At 37.7% G+C, this 20,772-nt stretch overlaps 1 protein-coding gene and 6 non-coding genes across 7 annotated transcripts; all 7 read right to left on the bottom strand.

Annotated features, from left to right (window-relative positions):
• Nucleotides 1–303: 303 nt before the first annotated feature.
• Nucleotides 304–16,312, bottom strand: bbs2 (Bardet-Biedl syndrome 2). The gene is made up of 18 exons (XM_088079719.1): nucleotides 16,193–16,312; nucleotides 14,810–14,944; nucleotides 13,741–13,968; nucleotides 11,570–11,695; nucleotides 11,189–11,251; nucleotides 10,978–11,055; nucleotides 10,384–10,488; nucleotides 9,941–10,027; nucleotides 9,657–9,792; nucleotides 8,745–8,884; nucleotides 8,249–8,378; nucleotides 7,990–8,161; nucleotides 7,745–7,874; nucleotides 6,835–6,954; nucleotides 6,202–6,339; nucleotides 5,851–5,963; nucleotides 5,014–5,162; nucleotides 304–2,985 (listed from the first exon to the last, which is right to left on the bottom strand). Exons 2-18 carry the CDS (start codon nucleotides 14,924–14,926, stop codon nucleotides 2,879–2,881), a joined length of 2,139 nt encoding a protein of 712 aa, XP_087935845.1. The 5' UTR covers nucleotides 14,927–14,944; nucleotides 16,193–16,312; the 3' UTR covers nucleotides 304–2,878.
• A 1,325-nt stretch (nucleotides 16,313–17,637) lies between these two features.
• On the bottom strand, nucleotides 17,638–17,709 carry trnap-agg (transfer RNA proline (anticodon AGG)). The gene has a single exon. It is a non-coding gene; the product is annotated as a tRNA-Pro (tRNA).
• Nucleotides 17,710–18,557: 848 nt separating this feature from the next.
• trnap-cgg (transfer RNA proline (anticodon CGG)) lies at nucleotides 18,558–18,629 on the bottom strand. The gene has a single exon. It is a non-coding gene; the product is annotated as a tRNA-Pro (tRNA).
• Nucleotides 18,630–19,166: 537 nt separating this feature from the next.
• trnap-ugg (transfer RNA proline (anticodon UGG)) lies at nucleotides 19,167–19,238 on the bottom strand. Its single transcript has one exon. It is a non-coding gene; the product is annotated as a tRNA-Pro (tRNA).
• Nucleotides 19,239–19,586: 348 nt separating this feature from the next.
• Nucleotides 19,587–19,658, bottom strand: trnap-cgg (transfer RNA proline (anticodon CGG)). The gene has a single exon. It is a non-coding gene; the product is annotated as a tRNA-Pro (tRNA).
• A 326-nt stretch (nucleotides 19,659–19,984) lies between these two features.
• On the bottom strand, nucleotides 19,985–20,056 carry trnap-ugg (transfer RNA proline (anticodon UGG)). Its single transcript has one exon. It is a non-coding gene; the product is annotated as a tRNA-Pro (tRNA).
• A 348-nt stretch (nucleotides 20,057–20,404) lies between these two features.
• On the bottom strand, nucleotides 20,405–20,476 carry trnap-cgg (transfer RNA proline (anticodon CGG)). Its single transcript has one exon. It is a non-coding gene; the product is annotated as a tRNA-Pro (tRNA).
• Nucleotides 20,477–20,772: the final 296 nt, after the last annotated feature.

Here is a 20,772-nt window from a genome sequence, read left to right as displayed (position 1 = left end):
ATTTTTTCCACATTAGTCCAAAGTAGGTTACTCAAATACATTGCAGTTCTCAGAGAACGGAGCAAACCAGGGGCACCTGAACGCAGCATCTTCATCCTTTAGCCTGACCACGTGACTCAAAAAACTGGAGCGGAGCGACTTCAAGCCAGATGCCAACACAGCAACTGAGGAGGAAGAAATAGAGCAATAAATGATAAATAAATAAAAGTGGAGCGTGTGGAGTTAATGTTATGCTAATGACTAATGTCTTTTTTTTCTTTTAGTTTGTCTCTATGAGGTAGTCAGTCACAGATGAAGGCCAGCTGCAGAACAACACTTTATTTTGGAGGTCCTAGTTTTAGTGTGCTGAAAAAAGACATTAAACTGAGCATAATAAAATGTTCTCAGATTTCACTCTCAGTCAAATGAGTTACTAGAAGCTGTACTTAAGGGTTTCTCACAGGCTTATTAAGCTACACACACAGAAAAGTGCATACGTGCAGAGACACTCAGCATGTGCAGTCGTAATAGGAATTTATGACTGCAGACTTTACTGAACCATATGTAGCGCCTATAGAAGAGGGCTTGTGAGTGAACATGTGTGCATCCAATCACAACTATGCAGAAAGAGGGGAAGTTACAGTTGGAAAAGTTGACAGTAAGAAGTGAACGTTTTTGTGAGGTTTCGGTCTTTATCACCTACTTGTTTGAAGGGTTAGTACGACTAAACCGTGGCCATTTTTTAGTTAGGTACAGAGATCGTGTTATATGGAAAAAAAACAGCATCCAAACAGAGCTTGTTCATCAAATAAAAGATTAGCAACCCTGACAGAGGTCCTAGCTAAATATCCTAAAATCCTGGACAAGTCCTAAACTCTGAGAAATATCCTATAATCCTCAAAATATCCTAAAATCTTAGAAAAAACCTAAAATTCTAGAAATGCTCTTAAAATCCTAGAAATGTTCTAGAATCCTAGAAACACCCAAAATCCGAGGAACATCCTAAAATCATAGAAATGTATGGGGCTGCTGTAACGGGCCCCTGGCCTCATGTCATTTTGCAAAAGTGGCCCCCAAGCAAAGGAAATTGAGTATCCCTGTCCTACATGTTCATTTTATGTTTTGTTTTGTTTTTTTCATTTGATTAAATGCACAAAAAAGAACTGAACTAAACTGACACAAACACCCTTGAAAATGTGCAGCATTGCCTACAGATGTTATCCAAAAACTACATGTTACATTTTCACTTATTATAATTTTTTCTCACTTTTTTCCTGTAATTTACAAGCAACAGCACATTGAGTATTTCAAGCTCAAGCTGTGCAGCCAAACTTTCAAACCTGCAGAACTTTACTTCGAATGCCAGTAGAAATCCCAAAGTACATACACACTTTCAAAATATAAGTTAATTTAATAACAGTTTCTGCCACAAACACAAAATGACATTTACAATCTCTGTGTACAACCTACAAAAGGTAAACAAGTAAAACACACAGCGTTGGTCCTCTGTGACATTCGTTGATTTAAAAAAGCTTTCTTTGGCTACAAACACACTACAGCTTGGAGCAAAGTCTGAGTGAGCTGTCACACGTCGGGGCCAACTGTGATCTCAGTGGCACGACTCTCCGTGTGAGAGGAAGCTGCTCTCTGTCTCGCTCCAGCTGCGACCTCTCTAAACATCACAGTCAGCCGAATTAAACAGTCAGGGTGCCGATCCAGCAGAGTCATTTTCTACCACAAACCCCTCACGTCTTTGTGGAAACAGATAGTTTAAACATTTCTCCGACAAATGTGCAACATCACCTGGAGCATCTCTAGTGAACTAACTCTTTCTCAACTCTTAACTACTATCAGCCAGAATATGCAAATGTGTAACTGACTCATTTCCGTTTTGAGTTTCAGACTGCAGCAATATGTTGAACCGTTCAGATTTTAATGATTTTCTCTAAAGCATCACCAGACTATCTTTTTTTTCAGAAACACTAGGCAGGTTTCCATTACAGATTTGCGCAAAACTTAAGTGATATTTTTAAAATGTCGATAAAACGCAATTGTGAGGTGACTGCATTTCCATTAAGTGATGTTATGCAACTTCTCCTCTGGCGATAACACTCCAAGAAGCATGGTGATGGCTGTTCAAAACATTAGCAGATTTATTTCTATTGCGGCCACCGGTCAAACCGTCATTATTTCCAATCAAAGGCGTCGTAGGCGTGTTACGTGAGCAATGATGGAAAGGCAAGCCCCTTATACGTGGGAGCGGCCACGTATGAGGGATTTATGGGAGGTGATAGTCCACGATTTCACTGAAGAATTGTGGATTCAAAACTTCGGGATGTTCCGCTCGACTTTTGAAGAGTTATGCGATGTACTAACACCTCTTGTAACGCCTGCTGCATCAGTTCCTACAAATAAGCACATAGCCATAGCATTATGTGACCTATAAAAGCAAAGAAAAGTGTTTCCAATGCAGTTTTGCGTTTCAATTTGCACAGTTTCAGGGTTAATGGAAACCCGCCTAGTTTGGGGGAGGTGTCCAACTCCCTTTTTTTGGTCCAGCTGAACTCTCTGACTCCTACACCGAATTTTGACAACCTTGCTATGCTTCAAACGCACTAAATCAAGCTCCTCCAAACAGCCACAGATCTACACTGACATTTTTCTGCGAGCTTGCAGCATTTCGAGTTTAAAATTGGAGCTGGTGCCAAATTGTTAGGCTGTTGCTTATTCCTAAATCATGAAAAAAGATAGATTAAGGCTACAACAGGGTCCCTTTTTCATGTCCACGTTTAGTCCTCTTCCTTGCTGGAAATAGATGGTGTTCAACATTACAGTACTGATCTGTTGTACTTGTGCTTTCGACCTATTTGTCCAATCCTGCCTCCCTCTCCGTCCAGCCTCAGGAGGACGCAGTGCCAGCTCTCATGATCCTGAAGAGCGCGTTGACGTTGTTGCTCTTGATGGCGTCTCGACAGGCAGAGATCACTTGGTTCTTGGGCTTACCCACTGAGGAGGAGGAGAAACAGCGTCAGAGATTAATATGAGCAGACAAGACAGGTATGCGAGACGTAATACCACATAAAAGATGACCCAAATGCTTTAAAGCTCCTCAACTCTACTCACTGCCATCTGATAGTGAAATCAGTATTAACCCTTTGAATCCTGGAAGAGCATCAGTTTTCTTGTGCTGTTTTCAGACACCTTTAACGTGCATTTAAACCCTCGAAACATAAGCAGAGTAGTTTGATTTTTTTTTTTTTTTTTTTTTTAAACGTGGCTAAAAAGGCACCTTGGTATGAGACGTCCCACCAAATGCAATAAATTAGGAAAAGGTAACAAAAAATGACCTGAGAATTAGTTTTTTAAAAAGACAGAGGGAAATTATTAGATGTTAATAATGATAATTAAAAAAAAAAAAAAGTAAAAATGTCCAGAAAACTAAATTAATATTAATTATCATTTATAGTTATAGTTTCTGGATTTTTTTTTCACAATTCTTGCAAAATCTTTATTATTTTAACTATGACAATTTTATCAATATATTTATTTTATTTTTTCCTTACTTTAACATCTTTTCTTTTATTTCTTTTTTTCCTAAATTTCAGGTAACTTTTTAGTGACTCTAACTTGTTACTCCTTCTGGGGTTCAGAAAGTGAGCCCACATAAGCAGGTGCTTGGCTAGCAGCCTGTCTGCAATGTGCCAAACAGCATCAGGGAACCACTGATTTGTAATGTTGAACTGTTTTATTTAGTGTTTTCACTAGTTTAAATCACCCGGCTTGTTTATTTTGGAGAGGAAGAGAACTTTGCCGATGATTCAGCTCAACACTGAAGTTTCAGCTGTTTGTAATCTTCAATCCTCACCAATAATGCCACTAAATGTCTCTGAATCTCACAAACTGAACCTTTAACACTGACAACTTACATGCACAAAATATTCCAATTTTTGCCCTTAATTTGAGAAAAGAAAAAAAATACCGTTTTTATTTTTCTCCATTTATATGTAGACATACTCTGATTAACCTGCCCTAACAAGTCGTTTATCAGATGTCACTAGTGCAAGGAACTTTTCAGAGATTCCCGCTGGTAGCAGATTTCTTGGACCGTGTGAACACAGCTTCCCTATTTCATTCCTACACCCACCTTCTTGAAAAGCTTGGTATTGCAATATTTGCACATATGCCAGTAGATCTCCCTAAATTTTACACACTGTTCCTTTAAATATGTTTGAAAATATCTGAGGCAACAAATAGGCAAATGCACCTGTGTTAAGAGACTCTGCGACTCTGATTGGTTGTTTTCCCCTCGAGCAAATGCCTTTAGGAGACAGAGGAACATGATTTTGGTTTTCACAGATTATGTCTCATGTATTACTCTCTGGATATAGTGACAGTTTAATCAAATATGACAAAAACATATTTTTCTAAAAAAGTTACCAATTGAGGCTTTAATGTTGCCACTTTCACGGCAAAATGTGTATTAGTTATGCAGCTACAGTTCAGAGACAGATCTAAAGCCAGCATATAAAATGATAACATGTGGTCATGTGTGTTTTTTTCCAGCCAAGTATAAAACTGCCTTCATCTCCAGTATGCTAAATGTTGTATGCTTCCAAAAAAAAGCTATAGGAGACAATGAAACAGAGGCATTCCAGTCGGGTAGAGAGTGAGCCAAACTTAAGTACTCTGCAAAGCATTAGCAGTCCCTCATCCACATCAGCAAAGCTTTGACTTTTCACAACGTGTGCAAAGGCTTTGGAGCCCAAAATGATGGATGCTAAAAGATAATGTTTAATCATGCAAACATTAGAGAAAGCAAACATGTGAACCTGGAAACACACATAACACTAAATCCAAAAACCTACCCCGGTATAATAATATTGATTGTCCCAGATAGTCCCTGACACACACATCCTGTGTCTCCTACACAAAGGCTCGACTCCAAGCCTGTCCACCCACATGAAATTGTATTGTTGTGCAGGGATTTGGGTTGTTGCAGTGTCTTTACACATGCGCACACACAGAGTGGCCTACCTCGGAGTCTACCAGCCCGCTGTATGGCCTGGTTGACAGACTTGAGGCGGGACAGTAGTGCATTGTGGTTGTTAGAGCGGATTTTATACTCGTTGATGAGATCTCTGTTTAGATCGTACAGCTCTCTGTAACGCTTCTTCATCGTTGTCCTGCAGAGAGCAAAGAGAGGAAATCAGAGGGACGGTATCAAGGAAAGAGGAAGACAAATAATGAGTTGGTTTGGTCCTGTGGTAAAAAACAAAACAGAATTAATCTCAATATTGTATAAATATGTTTCAAGTTTTTGCTTAAACTGTTTTAGAGAGGTGTTGTATTAGCTTTGTGGTTATTTTTTAGGCTTGTGTTGCAGCTGAATTGTAAAGTATTAAACCTTATAAACTAAGAGGCAGTTTTAATTTCTTATATCCTGTTTACATTAGCGAGAGTACACTTAATATTGAAAATACCTTTCATTATAACACAATACTATACCACACAATTTTTGGGCTTTGAATATTTGCTGTTGATCACCACCGAAGCTCCAAAGCTCCAACAAGTCACCTAATTTGCCTTACACACCATTTACAAAACCTATTAAAAATTATTTCACATCAGTCTGTCAATCCAAATTAGGTTATGTGAGTATATTGACGGAGGTGTGTGTGTGTGTGTGTGTGTGTGTGTGTGTGTGTGTGTGTCTGTGTGTGTCTGTGTGTGTAACCAAAAACATCAATGTCGTCTTTTTCTTTTTGAGGTATTTTGAGGTTTTACAAGAATGGAAAATAAGTCGCCTGTGATCGTAACTGTGTGATGCCTGTATTTCACAAGGATTGTGAAATACAGGCAATGGTTACTCACAAGTCTCCCATAAGGCGAGCGTCCTCTGCTTGCACCAGCATGTTCCTGATGTAGTTGGAGTGGTCGGCCATGGCTGCAGTTAACTTCTGATGGACGGAGTGGAACTCATCCACCTGACATACAGATTTTTAAGATTTAATATTAAACCACAGCACCAACAACGACATTCTCTTTCCTGACCAAGAATTATGTTTTCATTTGCTCCCACAAGTCTTTTACACAGGGTGCTGTTAAAGTCAAAACTGTAGTCTTGATGTACATGTACAGGTCAGTGTATGTACTGCAGTATGAGTAAAATACACAGAATAAAATGGTTAAAACAGTAGAGGATTCATCTCATTAAAGCCAAACCTCAGTGAGTGTTGTGCGTAGCTCCTCAAAGTAGCCGGGAAAGTCTGCTTCTGCGGACAAGTCCTCTATTGCGAAGAAGGAGGCCAGTGACTGGACCAGATCGCCGGCCAGGTCAATGTCATCCGTTTTCAGAGTGATCTGATTGGTCAAAGTGGAGATTAATTAGCCATCTGATTTTAGCAGTTTTAAAGGTAAATGTCAGGAAATATAACTTTGTGCAAAATTAACATTTTTTTGCTCTCTCTCAGCGAGGGAAAGTACATTTTATTCAGTTTCCCTTCATGAGCAAAATCTAAACTCTAAAAAGTTGATTTAATATGACTCATTAAATTTAATTCAATATACCTTTCACTTACTATGCCTAATTTACTATATTTTACTTAATATTTGAATGTTCATATTTTGAGCTGTAAAGCCCAGGCATTTGTGATATGATTCTCTTGTTAATGTGAACTTAAAGTTGGCTGGAAAAGAGCACAGAAGTGTAACATCAAACACACAATGATTGTGACTTAAGCTCATAGCTGAGCACTAATTGTTGCTGTGTGTGTGTGTGTGTGTGTGTGTGTGTGTGTGTGTGTGTGTGTGTGTGTGTGTGTGTGTGTGTGTGTGTGTGTGTGTGTGTGTGTGTACCTGTCCATTGCTGGCCATACTGATGGACAATAGTCCTCCTCCTCTTAGTGAATTAAAAGTGATGTCAGGACTGTCTACTCCTTCTGGAAGTAAGAAGTTCTGGTTCAGCCACATCACCACCTGCACACAAACAAACAAACAACCACACGCACATGCATGCAAACAATTACATACACTACCTATTACATACATGCAGAATTTAATAAGCAAATCTAGTATCAGGGTCCTTACAGCTTAGGACAAGTTAAATTTAAAACTTTTTAATACCACTCCGATTCAAATCTAATTTCACAATAATGAAATTTTAAGAAAAAAAATGATCCCACATCAATGACTTACATTTAGAGACCATTTAGTCCAAATGTTTATGGTAACATAAAAGCAACTTTTTTGGTCAAGTTTAAAAATTCGATGATCTACTTAAAATGTCAAAAACAAAAATAATTAAAACTTCTCAAGTGGCACACATGGAAAACATATATTATTATAAAAATATCCATTTGGTTTGCCTTGAAAAAAAAAACAAAAAACGTTTAAATCTATCATCTGATTGGATGCGGTACATGTGTTGTTTGTTCCTCGATCCCTATGTGCATGGTGGTTTTTCGAGAGGGATTTCGGTAATTATTTAAAAGTTGATTTCTAACAATCATGTTGAGATTTTACAACACAATGTAAAGGAAAAAAAATATTAAAATCACATTTTTTAGCATTTTTAAGACTTTTGACAGCTTTAGACATTTGAATGCTATTTAAGGCCGTATTTCTAGATTAATGAATTCAATGCCTTTCAAGACTTTTTAAGGATCCATGGGAACCCTGAGTATATTGGCATGTTACTGCCTTGAACATGCTGTGGGACTAATCGTAATCACGCTTCCTTTTGTCCTCTGTCTGTCTGAGAGCCTACCCGCTGTGGTCGGTCGTTGATGCTGAACGTTACCCGTCCAGTGGGCGGAGCATCTGAGGAGTCAACTGTGATGTCATACATGGAGAAGCGAGGCAGCTGACGGGTGATTTCAAACACGTGGAATTGGGTGCTGGAGAGGACAAAAATAATAAAGTGCAGAGACGGTGGGTAAACAAAAAACAGGCATTAAATTACATGGGAAGAAAAATACACTAACTTCATGACAGCGCTCAAACTTTACCTACCTTGTTTTCCCTCCCACAAAGGCTTTAATGTGAAGGTCTACGGGTATATCCTTTGGGGGGACAATGGGGACTCGGACACAGCCTGACAGGTTCTGAGCGCTGGGGTGGACAACGTGACTCTCCCCCTCAAATATCCCCTCTGCGAAGATGAGCACTGCACGGATGATGGTTTCTGGAGAGGATACAGAGAAGATTCAGGAACTTATTAGTATTTACTCAGTTCTTGACACTCTGAGCTTTAGTGTTAAAACACTCTTACCATTTGGTGTTGAAATGCTGAGCTCTACATGAGCCTTCTGAGCTTCTGTAGCCGCTCTCACTGACAGCGCCGTCTGGAGCTGAGTGTTGGCTGGGATCACACCCATTCCACTGTTTGTCTCTGACACACCCTGAAACATTAGTACAGTTTGAGTGGATGTTAGCACATGCAATAATATACAGCCCAATGCCAGCTAAGACTCCTGTGATCTATATGTGACCTGCTATCTCAGAAACAAAAATTGTATTGTGAGACATCTTGAGTTCAAAGTCAAGAGTCTGACCTGAAGGTAGCAGCCAAGAAAAAAGCTAGGAAGCCATAGAAGTTAGAAAAATTAATAATAGCACACTACATAATAACACTTATTACGGTCTAATTTTTGTGTTTCACAGTTTTGAGGATCTGCAGGAACCCCATGTACTAATGGTACTTTTGAATAATGTTGAAAGTTAAACATATTAAAACACGGTGATAGAATAAACACATAAATATATACCTTTGCATTCTCTTCATAGTTGCGTAACTCCAGCAACAGATTCTGTCTGCGTTGGCTGAGCTCTCTAATGAGGTCCTGTTCAGCACTGGAGTCCATGAGATTCCCCTTAAGGTCTTTACTGGCTGGCAGGTAACCACGGACTACAACAAACACACATTTACAACACTGATGACACTCTTATCTCTGCCGAAACCTTCCAAATCATCACATTCAGCATGTTTTCGTGAATTAAGTTCAGAGTACAGCTGAGGCGGACAGGAAGGTGTTAGTTATCTTTACTTTGGAAGAGGAATTGTTGATCTGCTGGAGGCACAACATGAAAGATCAGAGAATCAAATTCACCACAAATTAAATTCTGTTTATCTCCATTGTGATCAGGTGACAGCACAAGTCCTCCAAAAACCCTAATGGCTAGATGTCTTAAGGGTTATTTGCAGGTAGGGATGCAATTCTACACTGGTGTCTACGTATACTGTGGTATGAAAATTGATGGCAATCATACTGTGTACAATTACTTATCTATGGTGTTGTAAAAAAAAATGTTTTCTTAAACATTTCTTAAACCAAATGATAACCCATCTGTTTTAATGTATTTAAGGGCAACTGATAATAATAATAATAATAATAATAATAATAATAATAATAATAATAATAATAATGTGATACCCATGAATCCACAATTTTTCTGAATCTGTTATCATACTGGAAATTTCATACTGTTGAAACCATAGTTACAGGGTGAGCACACAGGCAAACACGCACACACACACACACACACACACACACACACACACACACACACACACACACACACACACACACACACACACACACACACAGACTTTAATCTCTCTGACTGTATGGCCCGAATTCAACCAAAAAGCAAAAAACACACACAATCAAACAACATACCCTCTCCCTCTATGGAGGTGCAGATGAGTTGCTTCTGTCCATCCAACCTGTAGTCCCCCTCCACCACTCCGGCCACAGAGGAGGAGAAGTTGTCTTTGAAGATGACCTCGCCTGTGCGGTCACTACGAGCATCAATCTGAAACAAAAAGGGGGATGTGATCATAGACAAGCTAGAGATACTGTTAAAAAATAATGACTTGTGTCCAAAACATCTTATTCCAAATCACAATTCTGAAGTGTGAGAGCTTGTTTCTGTATGCCAGGTCCGCAGCTTGTGTGCCGACCTTTCCATTGGACCAGCCAGTGATCAGCTCCACCACTCCATCAGCATTCAGGTCAAAGGCGTGGATGCTCATTGCATGATTCTTAGACTGATCAGAGAAAGAAAAAAAAACATATTACTGAAAAGGAAATGAAGACACATCAAATTGTCAGTGAAATGGCCCTTAAAGAGTGTGAAGTTTATCATTTCAAATAAAACGCTCATGCAGGCTCAAAAGGATAAGGACATGTGACCAAAAATGGGGCATTTTACATGATAACAGACATAGAAGGGAGCGACAGACATATAACAAACAGAACTGAGGTTTCAGAGAGAATGGCTGATGGAAACAAACATTACACCTTCACCCATCAAGTGTCAAAGTTTTGAAAGGTAATTACTAATGTCTATTTTTCCTGTTTTATAAGGTTAGCCTCTCTCGTCAAACATGAGTGACTGCGTTACCTTAATCCTCCAGTAACGTGCGTTGCGGTCATAAACTCCCACGGTGCCGTTGGCCAGGGCATAGCCAAACCTGCTCCCATGCATATGGCACAGTGACGTTACTGTCTGTATGGAGAGGGACAGACAGAACAACTGTTCTTACTTTGTTCCTGTACTGCATGGGACAGATTAGACAGGATATAATCCGTATAGTGCAATGATCAGGATTCCCACACATTTTTGCCAATGAATTTTCAAAACTTTTCCATAATATTTTACCCCAGTTCTTCCATTTCTATGACTTAAATTAAGTATTTCAAAATGGGTATGTCTGTAAAAATGCATTCCCAGACATTAATAAGCAAACTGCCAGCTCTCCCGTCGCCAACCAGCTTCATGTGCTAATAGATCAGACCGGTAAATATGGGTACTTCACAAAACATCAAGGCCGTGTCCCTTTAATTCACGACTTTTCCAGGAACTTCCCAACCGTGGGAACCCTGAATGATGATTTTCAGTATTTCATGTGCAGCTGTCCACTCTACAAAGCATGATTTTAAGATAATTTAAAAAATCAGACATTTCTAAAGAGTGAAATACTTTGCATCCATTTACCTCATTTTCAGTCATTTCAGACACAAGTTCATCCTCTTTGAACACCCTGATGTCAAAATCCTCCGATCCTACCAGGAGCTGTAAACACAATAAACAATAGCTGACTTTTTTTTTTAATCAACATATTATTATATCAATATATATTCATTTAACGCATGTAGTTAGTATAGTTCAGACACATCTGTAATAATTAAATCAAGTAAGGATTTACCTCATTTTTCCCATCCCCAGTGAAGTCACAGAGCACCAGAGATCTGACATTATCTCCAGTTACCTAAAAAACAGATAACCAATCAATACATTAATTAAGTTTATTCAGCCATTTAAAAGAATCACTTGTCTACTTGTGTAAAATGAATGGGTTTAATCAAATAATTCTGGCAATTTGTCTTGTCGAGTAAGTGGCTAGAAAATGGTTGGATGTGCATAAATGCAACTTAAAAAAAAAAAAAGTAAAAGAAAAAAGTTACACTTAGATGAAGCATCACTGTCTCATTACTCATGCATTATATTTCTAATCAATGAAACCATCTTCCTGAATATAAAACCGATTGTGATGTATTCTGATATCCAAATACTGTCTTGTGCTTACTGTCCAGAAATGGTCATTGCCCTCATAGTCAAAGCCTTGCAAGGCACAGTTTCCTCCGATGATGGCAAGAGGACTCCGGATGTCGCCGAGTTTCCCCAAAACAATAGCATTGGCTCCATCAGTCACCTAGACACACACACACACACACACACAAAACACAAAAACAAGGTCCCTTAAGACGAAATACTGCACTGTATATGTCAAACAGCTAGACTTTCTCCAGTGTGTAAAGTAATGCTGCTTGAACCTTTCTTAATTTTTACTTTATTTCATTTTTATGTATTCAGTTCTACACAGACATGACACTGATGCATAAATGTTTTCACTCTAGTTTCTATTTATCAGAAAAAACATCACAAATATATAAACCATCAAATGTATGTGAGTTTACTTCTGGTCTTTAATAATGCAAATAAATACATACATGAAAATCATTTTGCTTGTAAACTTTTCTGAAAAAGGAATGAACAACAGTGAACACAAGAAATATATTTTTGCTAGTTATGACATTTTTAAAATGATGTTTAGATGCTAGAAAATACATTTTATTCAAATCTCATTATTATATTTTGTAGTAACATGTTATAATCCATATATTATGTTATCCATGGCCTATTTTAACTTTTCATAGACCAACAGTTAATCACAACAATTAATCAGCACGGAAATAACAAATCACAGTCACTTGCTGGTGGACACTGCATGCACCTCTTTACTGTTCTGGGATTGAGCACAGATGGACAAAAGTGAGAGTTACTCAGCTAAAGCAGCTCTGTTTTGGAGAGACTAAAGACTTTTGGATCATTAGCCGTTGGATTTAGGTGCTCCTCTTTTTTTTTTTTAGCTATGGCCAGAACAGCTGAGGGCCGTGGTTTTCCAGGAAAGTGCATCACTTTTGAGATCTCGTGGCAACAGAAACACAGCCAGGAAAAACTACTTGGATATCAAGTTAAAGGCAGCTGAGATAAGGGTTTCCTAATCAGTGCTAATGTCTCTTTCTTGGACAGGAATTTGACCCATTTGTCTCATTCAGAGCTCATGCCGTCTGAGCTAGCCTCGTCAATCTCACGCTCCACTTCCCCTTCAAATGATCTGATTCATAAATGGCACAAAAACAAATCTCTCATCACCAGTATCCTGAGGTACATCTTCATTTCCAGTGCAGCTGTCATCAAAACCCTCTAATATCAAAGAAACTACTGCTCTGGGCAGGACAGCCATTAGCAAAGTTTTCCACAGAAACCACAACAGTGAATTTTTTTCTGTAGCTGACAATGTAACATAGCTTTAATATGCGTCAACATCAATGTTTTGGCTTTTTTGTTCATTTGTTCATCACCAAAGTTTTTTTCCCCTTTATTTTCTTTTGGGTGAATTTTACTAAAAAAATATTTTAAAATGTATTTTATTTTTTTATAAAATGGGTTTTGAAGGCATGCTTTCTTTCAAAGTTAATGCATGTTTTTTTGGTTGTTAGTTTCTGTTTGTTAATTTTGTTTTCCCTTTTACATTTGATTCTTTCATTCACACACATTGAGGGGGCCTTAATTTTTGGTGAGGCGTTTTGATTCTGCTAGTCATGCTGCCGTTTTGCTTCACATTTTTACATCAGCGGCACGTGTTTTCTGAACATCTTTGACTCTCACTGTGAATTAAAAATGTAACACTTGGGGTCTCTACTCGCTACCAACTTTATGAACTTTTAAGGGAAAAACATCAGAATAACATTTTCTTAGTTGAAAGAGGGTAATTATAAGTACATTGTGTAGATGCAAGGCTATCAAATAACAGCGCACATGAGAAGAAATGTAACACCTGCACATGCCTGATCTTCAAGTAGGATGGAAATGTTCATTCAAATGTTAAAAATTCATTAAACTTGTGTGGCATGGAGTAAGTGTGCAGGGGTTACTTTTTTTCCTCTATAACACTTTTTTAGTCACTTTTGACATAAAAACACTTTATTAACAAATAGTGAGGAATACAAGGGAGTTGAGTGCTTGATTGCATAATGTTATGTTGCAATTTGGTATCATTATGTAATGAAGTAGTTGCTAAAGATCTGACTTAGGGGTTAAGCAGATTTTTTTTTCACAAAAATCCACTTCTGTTAAGCTATAACCTTGCAATTAACACTTTTGGTATTTTTTAATCTCTCCAGTTCCACTGACCTCTCTGTAGAATATATCAGCATTGTCATGAACATCATAGGCCAGCAGGTTGGTCTGGGATCCCACCAACAATGTGTCCCCAGTGGTGTTTGGTCCCAGTGTCCCTGCCGTCAGACAAGTGACTGCCTGGTTGATGTTGAGGAGTGAGATGTCAGAGTCTTGTGTGCTCTGGCTCAGCCGGTGGGCCACAGGTCTCTGACCACGAGCATGAGGGTTATGGATAAAAACCTTTGGGAGAGAAACGGAGGGAATCCAGGGCATGAGGTGGAAACATATAAGGTATGATGTACAGCTGTGATACTCAATTCATAGCCTGCAAGCCAAATCAGGCCCTCATATGGTAACAGGTGCCCTCCCAATCATTTTCTAATTCACAATTTAAATAAAGTAATTCACACCAGGACTCGTTTTTGTGCCAGGGTGCATAAAACATCAAAAAAGATCTTGTTTATCAATAAAGTGCCAGTGGAGGATCACCCATACTGCCTGACAGAGGTCCTAGCTAAGCCCCTAATATCCTAAAGTCCTAGAAATGTGCTAAAATCCTAGAAACATTCTAAAGTCCTAAAAATGTCCTCAATTCATAGAAATGTGCTAAAATCCTTGAAACATCCTAAAGTCCTAAAAGTGTCCTAAAAAATCCTTGGATGCCCTAAAATCCTAGAAACATCCTTAAATCCAAGAAATGTCCAAAAATCCTACATGTATGGGGCTGCTGTAACTGGCCCCTGGTCTCCTGTCATTTTCCAAAAGTGACCCCTAAAGCAAAGCCAGTTGCATATCCCTGATGTACAAGAAGTATTATCAGTAAGAAATGAAAATAGAATCAAAAGTGAAGATATTTGGGGAAGTACACTTCAGTGAGGGGTGCAGAAAGAGCTTATCAGTAAAAATTCAAAATATATTTGTTCATTTTCCACAATATTACAACAAGGCCACATAAATGGGATTTGTAAATGCCTGAGAAAATAAAGGAAGAAATAACCATATGATGCTATTGAGTTTTTGCTTATTACAAATTCACAAAAGTTATATGCCGTTTTAACATTGAAATGTTAATATCTCTCACCTTTCCAGCCTGTGTGGCTGCAGTAAGGCATGGGTGGACTCCGTCAAATTTTCCAACAGTCACCATGCGAGGGTTAATCTTGTGGTTCAGCTTCAGGGTGAATATAGGGACTAACATGGTGCCTGCTGTGTATCTCTAAACAGACAAGAGCAGAGAGAGAGCCATCTTGGAATTCCAAATATGAAAACATTAAATGGGTCCATTGGGAATTTTAGTAACAAATATTGTGCCACCAACAAAATTAAATAAATGTCCTTTAAAATCATGCATTTAATTTATTCTGATAACCAGGTAATTGCTAAATTCAGAGATGTGGATAGTAACTGAAATCGAAAGTATTTGTCCTTTATTTTGCGAATGCCATTCTGTTAAATTATTTTGGATGGAAATAGAAAATTTCTTTAAAACAATGACAAGTTCAAGGGTTCAATAAGAAAAAAAATCTTTGAAAAAAAATTAGTTGATAGTCAGAAGAAAAATTTAATTTATTTATGTTTTATGTGAGAAAACATACATTCAGAAATGTAAATGGACTCAGAAGAAACCCCAAATACAAGAATTCAAAACAGACATAGAACATACATCCAAACATTACACCGACTGAAAGCTGAGAAAACACTGGACGTTTTTGTCAAACATTTCTGTTTGATATTTGGTCAATACCTCTATGCATATATGCAAATAGCTGTAGCCTATATAGTTTGTCTTTTTGGTTTTCTTATGTTTTGTTTGCACTGTCTTATTCCCTATTTTTCACACAACTGAATTATTGTTTGAATGTTTAAACTGAAATATGTTTGAGCCATGTATGGAATAACTGGAATGAAACTAATAATTATTATGAAAAACAAAAGAAAAAGAAAGAAAAAAGAGCCTAGAGGAGACCGACAGTAGGAGCCACTTTGTTTTTTCAGGTCTTTCGGGAACCTAATTTGAGAATTTAAGCACTTGAGCAAAATAGGTTAGCATGCACAATGTATTGACAAAGCGTGATTTTGCTACACTAATGTAATTACAGGATTTACCTCAGGCACGCGGGGCAGAGTTCTGTTGCCTAGCAACAAAGAGTGGCAAGCTAAAGCTTTTCATCTAGCTAATCTCCCTGTGGTTTACTGTTCAAGAATGCCGATTAAATAACAAAACGACACCACGCATGACCCTCTAAACTCGTCAAAAGGATTGTTTCAATCTCAAGTACCATATTAATGCTTAAAATTAGTTAAAATCGCCTGAAGTCCCCTTCTTCGTTTTGCAACACTAGCATAACTGGCTAGCGTTAACGTCGCTAGCACGACACCGGAAACAACTTCAACTATTGACGACAGTAAAACGCACGAGATCACATTTTTGGGAAACTGTACCGAGCTGTGCAAACAATCTCACCTGAACCCCTCCTCAGCTGTAAATGTTGGATTCTGGTCTAAAAAGGGAGCGCTAACCAGCTAATGATGTAGCCGGATAGCACGACAACCCTGTCGATTACCTGCCAACAAAGACTTCCTGTCCTCTGTTTTCAAAATAAAAGATTCTGGTTAATATTATTTTCTTTTTTAAAATGATATTTTATTAATAAAGAGAATGAGTGCGATTTTTTTTAAGGTAGCATATAATGACAGGAGATCAGAACAATAGCAGCAAATCCCAAATCACCTCATGAACTATCATACAGGGTACACAGGTTCAGTGTTTTGTTTTATTTTTTGTTTTGTTTGTTTTTTTTTGTTTGTTTTTTGTATGAAGGTATGATTAGAAAATTTAGATTTATGGATATATACTTTTGCAAGTAATAGAATCAAATTAATAATAAAGTATTTATTTATTTTGGTAGATTCTGGTTAAGATTCTACAGAGGCCCATGAGGAGGGCAGGAGGCCCTTTAAAAAAAAATAGGCAACATTTTCTCACTTAAATGCAATCTCATGGTATTAGTTCACCTGCTACTTTATAATCCCATTCCATCTCATTTAAGATTAAAATATTGTACTTTATTCTTTGATGAATTCATTTCACAGCTAAAGGCCTATTTTTTCATATCTGACATGTAAATCCAAGTATTAGTTTGTAAAATATGATGCATTAGTGGAGACTGTGATGTGATTTACACAAAGGCTAGTTGGAGTTTTCAGAAAGACTCAAAACTGCATCCTACATTTCCTGCATCCAGTGAGCATTTTTAATCGCAACCGCCATGGCTCCTAAACGGGCTGTGATGAAGTCAGTTTTTATATCATTAAGAATGAACAAATACTGATCAACCCTCATAACCGCAGCTGCTTTTTTTTCATTGCTTTGATTTTTTGTTGTTGTTAACTTTATTTAGAACATAAAGTACAGTTAACCATACCAGTTCAATAACTTAAAATACAAATGTGACACGAGGTGCTGGCAGAAAGTTAATTTTAAAAAATTAATAAATTCAAAATACCTTTTACTACCTACTACCCTCATAGCGACTAAGGAAACCCATTTTGTGTTATTGACATAAAATGTTGTTCTATGTTAAGGTTTAGTGCATGGTTATGGTGATATAGAGCGAGTGCCCTCTTCTACACCTTCCTTGTGTTTTGAATTATTAAATCAACCGGGATCTGTATGAAACAGTAAAACCTTAAATTTCTTACTGATCCTGTTGTCATGTTAGCAGAGTGAAAGAGGCCTCATCAATGAAATCACTAGATTGATATAACCTTTATTAATTTTAAGGTAATTCTGCTGAAATTGAGATTGTGTTTGTGCAGTTGACAGTATCTATGCTGCTGCTGGCTGTTTGTTACATGAACTGCATGTTGGTTCTTTGGAGACCTTTAACCCCATTGGTTTAAAACCGAGGGCTCGTCCGGGATTTGAACCTGGGACCTCTCGCACCCTAAGCGAGAATCATACCCCTAGACCAACGAGCCATGTTTTTCAGTGAAAAAATTATATTTAAATTTTCCTCCCCTGTTATTTTCGGCTCTGCGGTTTAACTCAATGTATTTGTTTTTACATTTAAACTCCTACTGTTGTTTTCAAATGGAACTTTGAACCCTAAATCTGAATGAAGTTGTTAATGAAATTAAATGAGTTAGTCTTTTCTTTCAATTAGAAAATCAACTTTCATTTAAGAATGTAAGTTAAACTTTTCCTCTTTACTTGGCTTACTTTGTCAATTATTATCATTTCTGCAGTGAATAAGTTTAAAATACAGTTCCCTTTGTACATGAAGACCAGCCTTTTTATCTTGAATTTATTATTACATTTTCTTGACCTTGTTTTATATAATGTTCAGATGACTTCTTACAAAAGCAAATATAACCCTTATTAAGCCGAAGGTAATTCTGCTGACATTGAGACTGTGTTTGTGCAGTTCACAGTACATATGCTGCAGCTGCCTGCTTATACAGTAAATTGCATGTTGTTTCATTTGCACCATTAACCCCATTAGTTTAAACCCCAGGGCTCCCTAATCATACAATCATACAGAATCATACATTTAAGAATGTAGGTTAAAATTTTTCTTTGTTACTTCACTTAAATTACCCATTACTGTCATTTCTGCAGCTGATAAGTTTAAAATATGGTTTACTGTATGTTGAGTTGTATGTTTCTTACATAGACTGATATAACCGTTTTTTTAATTTTAAGGTAATTCTGCTGAAATTGAGATAGTGTTTGTGCAGTTGATGGTACATGTGCTGCAGCTGGCTGTTTCTACAGTGAATTACATGGTGTTTCTTCTAGACTGTTACCCCCATTGGTTTTAAGTGCAGGGCTCGTCCGGGATTTGAACCCGGGACCTCTCACACCCGAAGCGAGAATCATACCCCTAGACCAACGAGCCACACTGTATACTGAAAAAAGTTATATTTATTTTTTTAATTTTCTTGAACTTGTTTTATAAAAGATTCAGATGATTTCTTAAATAGGCTAATATAAACTAACGATAATTCTACTATTGAGATTGCATTTGTGCACTTGACAGTTCACATGCTGCATGCTGGCTGTTTGTACAGTGAACTGCATGTTGTGTGTTTTTGTGACCTTTAACCCAATTAGTTTTAAACCCAGGGCTTGTCCGGGATTTGAACTCATCATAGCCCGAGACCAACGGGCCATGTTTTTCAGAAAAAAAATTATATTTAAAATTTCACTTTGTACATGAGGACCAGCCTTTTTTTATTTTGAATTTATTGATACATTTTCTTGACCTTGTTTTATATAATGTTCAGATGACTTCTTACAAAGGCAAACATAACCCTCATTGAGCTGATGGTAATTCTGCTAATACTGACACTGAGTTTGTGCAGTTAACAGTATATATGGCGCAGCTGCATGCCTGCCTTCTCTCAGACTGCTAACCCCATTGGTTTTAAACCCAGGGCTCGTCCGGGATTTGAACCCGGGACTTCTCGCACCCAAAGCAAGAATCATACCCCTAGACCAACGAGCCATGTTTTGCATTTAAGAATGTAGGTTAAAAAATTTTCTCTGTTACTTCATTTATATTGCCCATTATTGTCATTTCTGCAGTGGATAAATTTAAAATACAGTTCACCTCGTACATGAATACCAGCCTTTTTATCTTGAATTTATTGCCATATTTTATTGAACTTGTTTTATATAACATTTAGATGACTTCTTAGAAAGGCAAATATAACCCTTATTAAGCTGAAAGTAATTCTGCTGACATTGAGACTGTGTTTGTGCAGTTCACAGTACATATGCTGCAGCTACCTGCTTGCACAGTAAATTGCATGTTGTTTTGTTTGCACCACTAACCCCATTGGTTTGAAAGCCAGGGCTCGTCCGGGATTTGAACCCGGGACCTCTCACACCCGAAGCGAGAATCATACCCCTAGACCAACGAGCCACACTTTATACTGAAAAAAGGTATATTTATTATTTTAATTTTCTTGAACTTCTTTTATAAAAGATTCAGATGATTTCTTAAATAGGCTAATATAAACTAACGATAATTCTACTATTGAGATTGCATTTGTGCACTTGAGAGTTCACATGCTGCATGCCGGCTGTTTTTTTATATAATGTTCAGATGACTTCTTACAAAGGCAAATATAACCCTTATTGAGCTGATGGTAATTCTGCTGACACTGAGTTTGTGCAGTTAACAGTATATATGGTGCAGCTGCCTGCCTGCCTTCTTTCAGACTGCTAACCCCATTGGTTTTAGACCCAGGGCTCGTCCGGGATTTGAACCCGGGACCTCTCGCACCCAAAGCGAGAATCATACCCCTAGACCAACGAGCCATGTTTTGCATTTAAGAATGTAGGTTAAAAAATTTTCTCTGTTACTTCATTTATATTGCCCATTATTGTCATTTCTGCAGTGGATAAGTGTAAAATACAGTTCACCTTGTACATGAATACCAGCCTTTTTATCTTGAATTTATTGCCATATTTTATTGAACTTGTTTTATATAAAATTCAGATGACTTCTTACAAAGGCAAATATAACCCTTATTAAGCTGAAGGTAATTCTGCTGACACTGAGACTGAGTTGGTGCAGTTCACAGTACATATGCTGCAGCTGCCTGCTTGTACAGTAAATTGCATGTTGTTTTGTTTGCACCACTAACCCCATTGGTTTTAAATCCAGGGCTCGTCCGGGATTTGAACCCGGGACCTCTCGCACCCAAAGCGAGAATCATACCCCTAGACCAACGAGCCACACTTTATATCGAAAAAAGTTATATTTATTATTTTAATTTTCTCGAACTTGTTTTATAAAAGATTCAGATGATTTCTTAAATAGGCTAATATAAACCTTATTAAACTAAAGATAATTCTACTATTGAGATTGTATTTGTGCACTTGACAGTTCACATGCTGGCTGTTTGTTACATGAACTGCATGTTGTGTATTTTTGTGACCTTTAACCCAATTAGTTTTAAACCCAGGGCTTGTCTGGGATTTGAACCTGGGACCTCTCGCACCCTAAGTGAGAATCATACCCCTAGACCAAT

Source organism: Plectropomus leopardus, chromosome 7 (genome assembly GCF_026936395.1).
Source record: "Plectropomus leopardus strain MGB_pleo_1.0 chromosome 7, ASM2693639v1, whole genome shotgun sequence".
In the NCBI taxonomy this organism is placed as follows: domain Eukaryota; kingdom Metazoa; phylum Chordata; class Actinopteri; order Perciformes; family Serranidae; genus Plectropomus; species Plectropomus leopardus.
The sequence above is the reverse complement of the archived record's forward strand: the minus strand, read 5'-3'. Positions and strand labels throughout refer to the sequence as shown.

Coding starts and splice junctions, on each gene's coding strand:
- bbs2 (XM_088079719.1), bottom strand. CDS start 14,926: ATGTTAGTCCCTATATTCACCCTGAAGCTGAACCACAAGATTAACCCT. Junction 6,340..6,834: donor GTATGGCCAGCAATGGACAG/GTACACACACAC, acceptor TTGACCAATCAG/ATCACTCTGAAAACGGATGA. Junction 2,986..5,013: donor GCGGGCTGGTAGACTCCGAG/GTAGGCCACTCT, acceptor CCTCCTCCTCAG/TGGGTAAGCCCAAGAACCAA.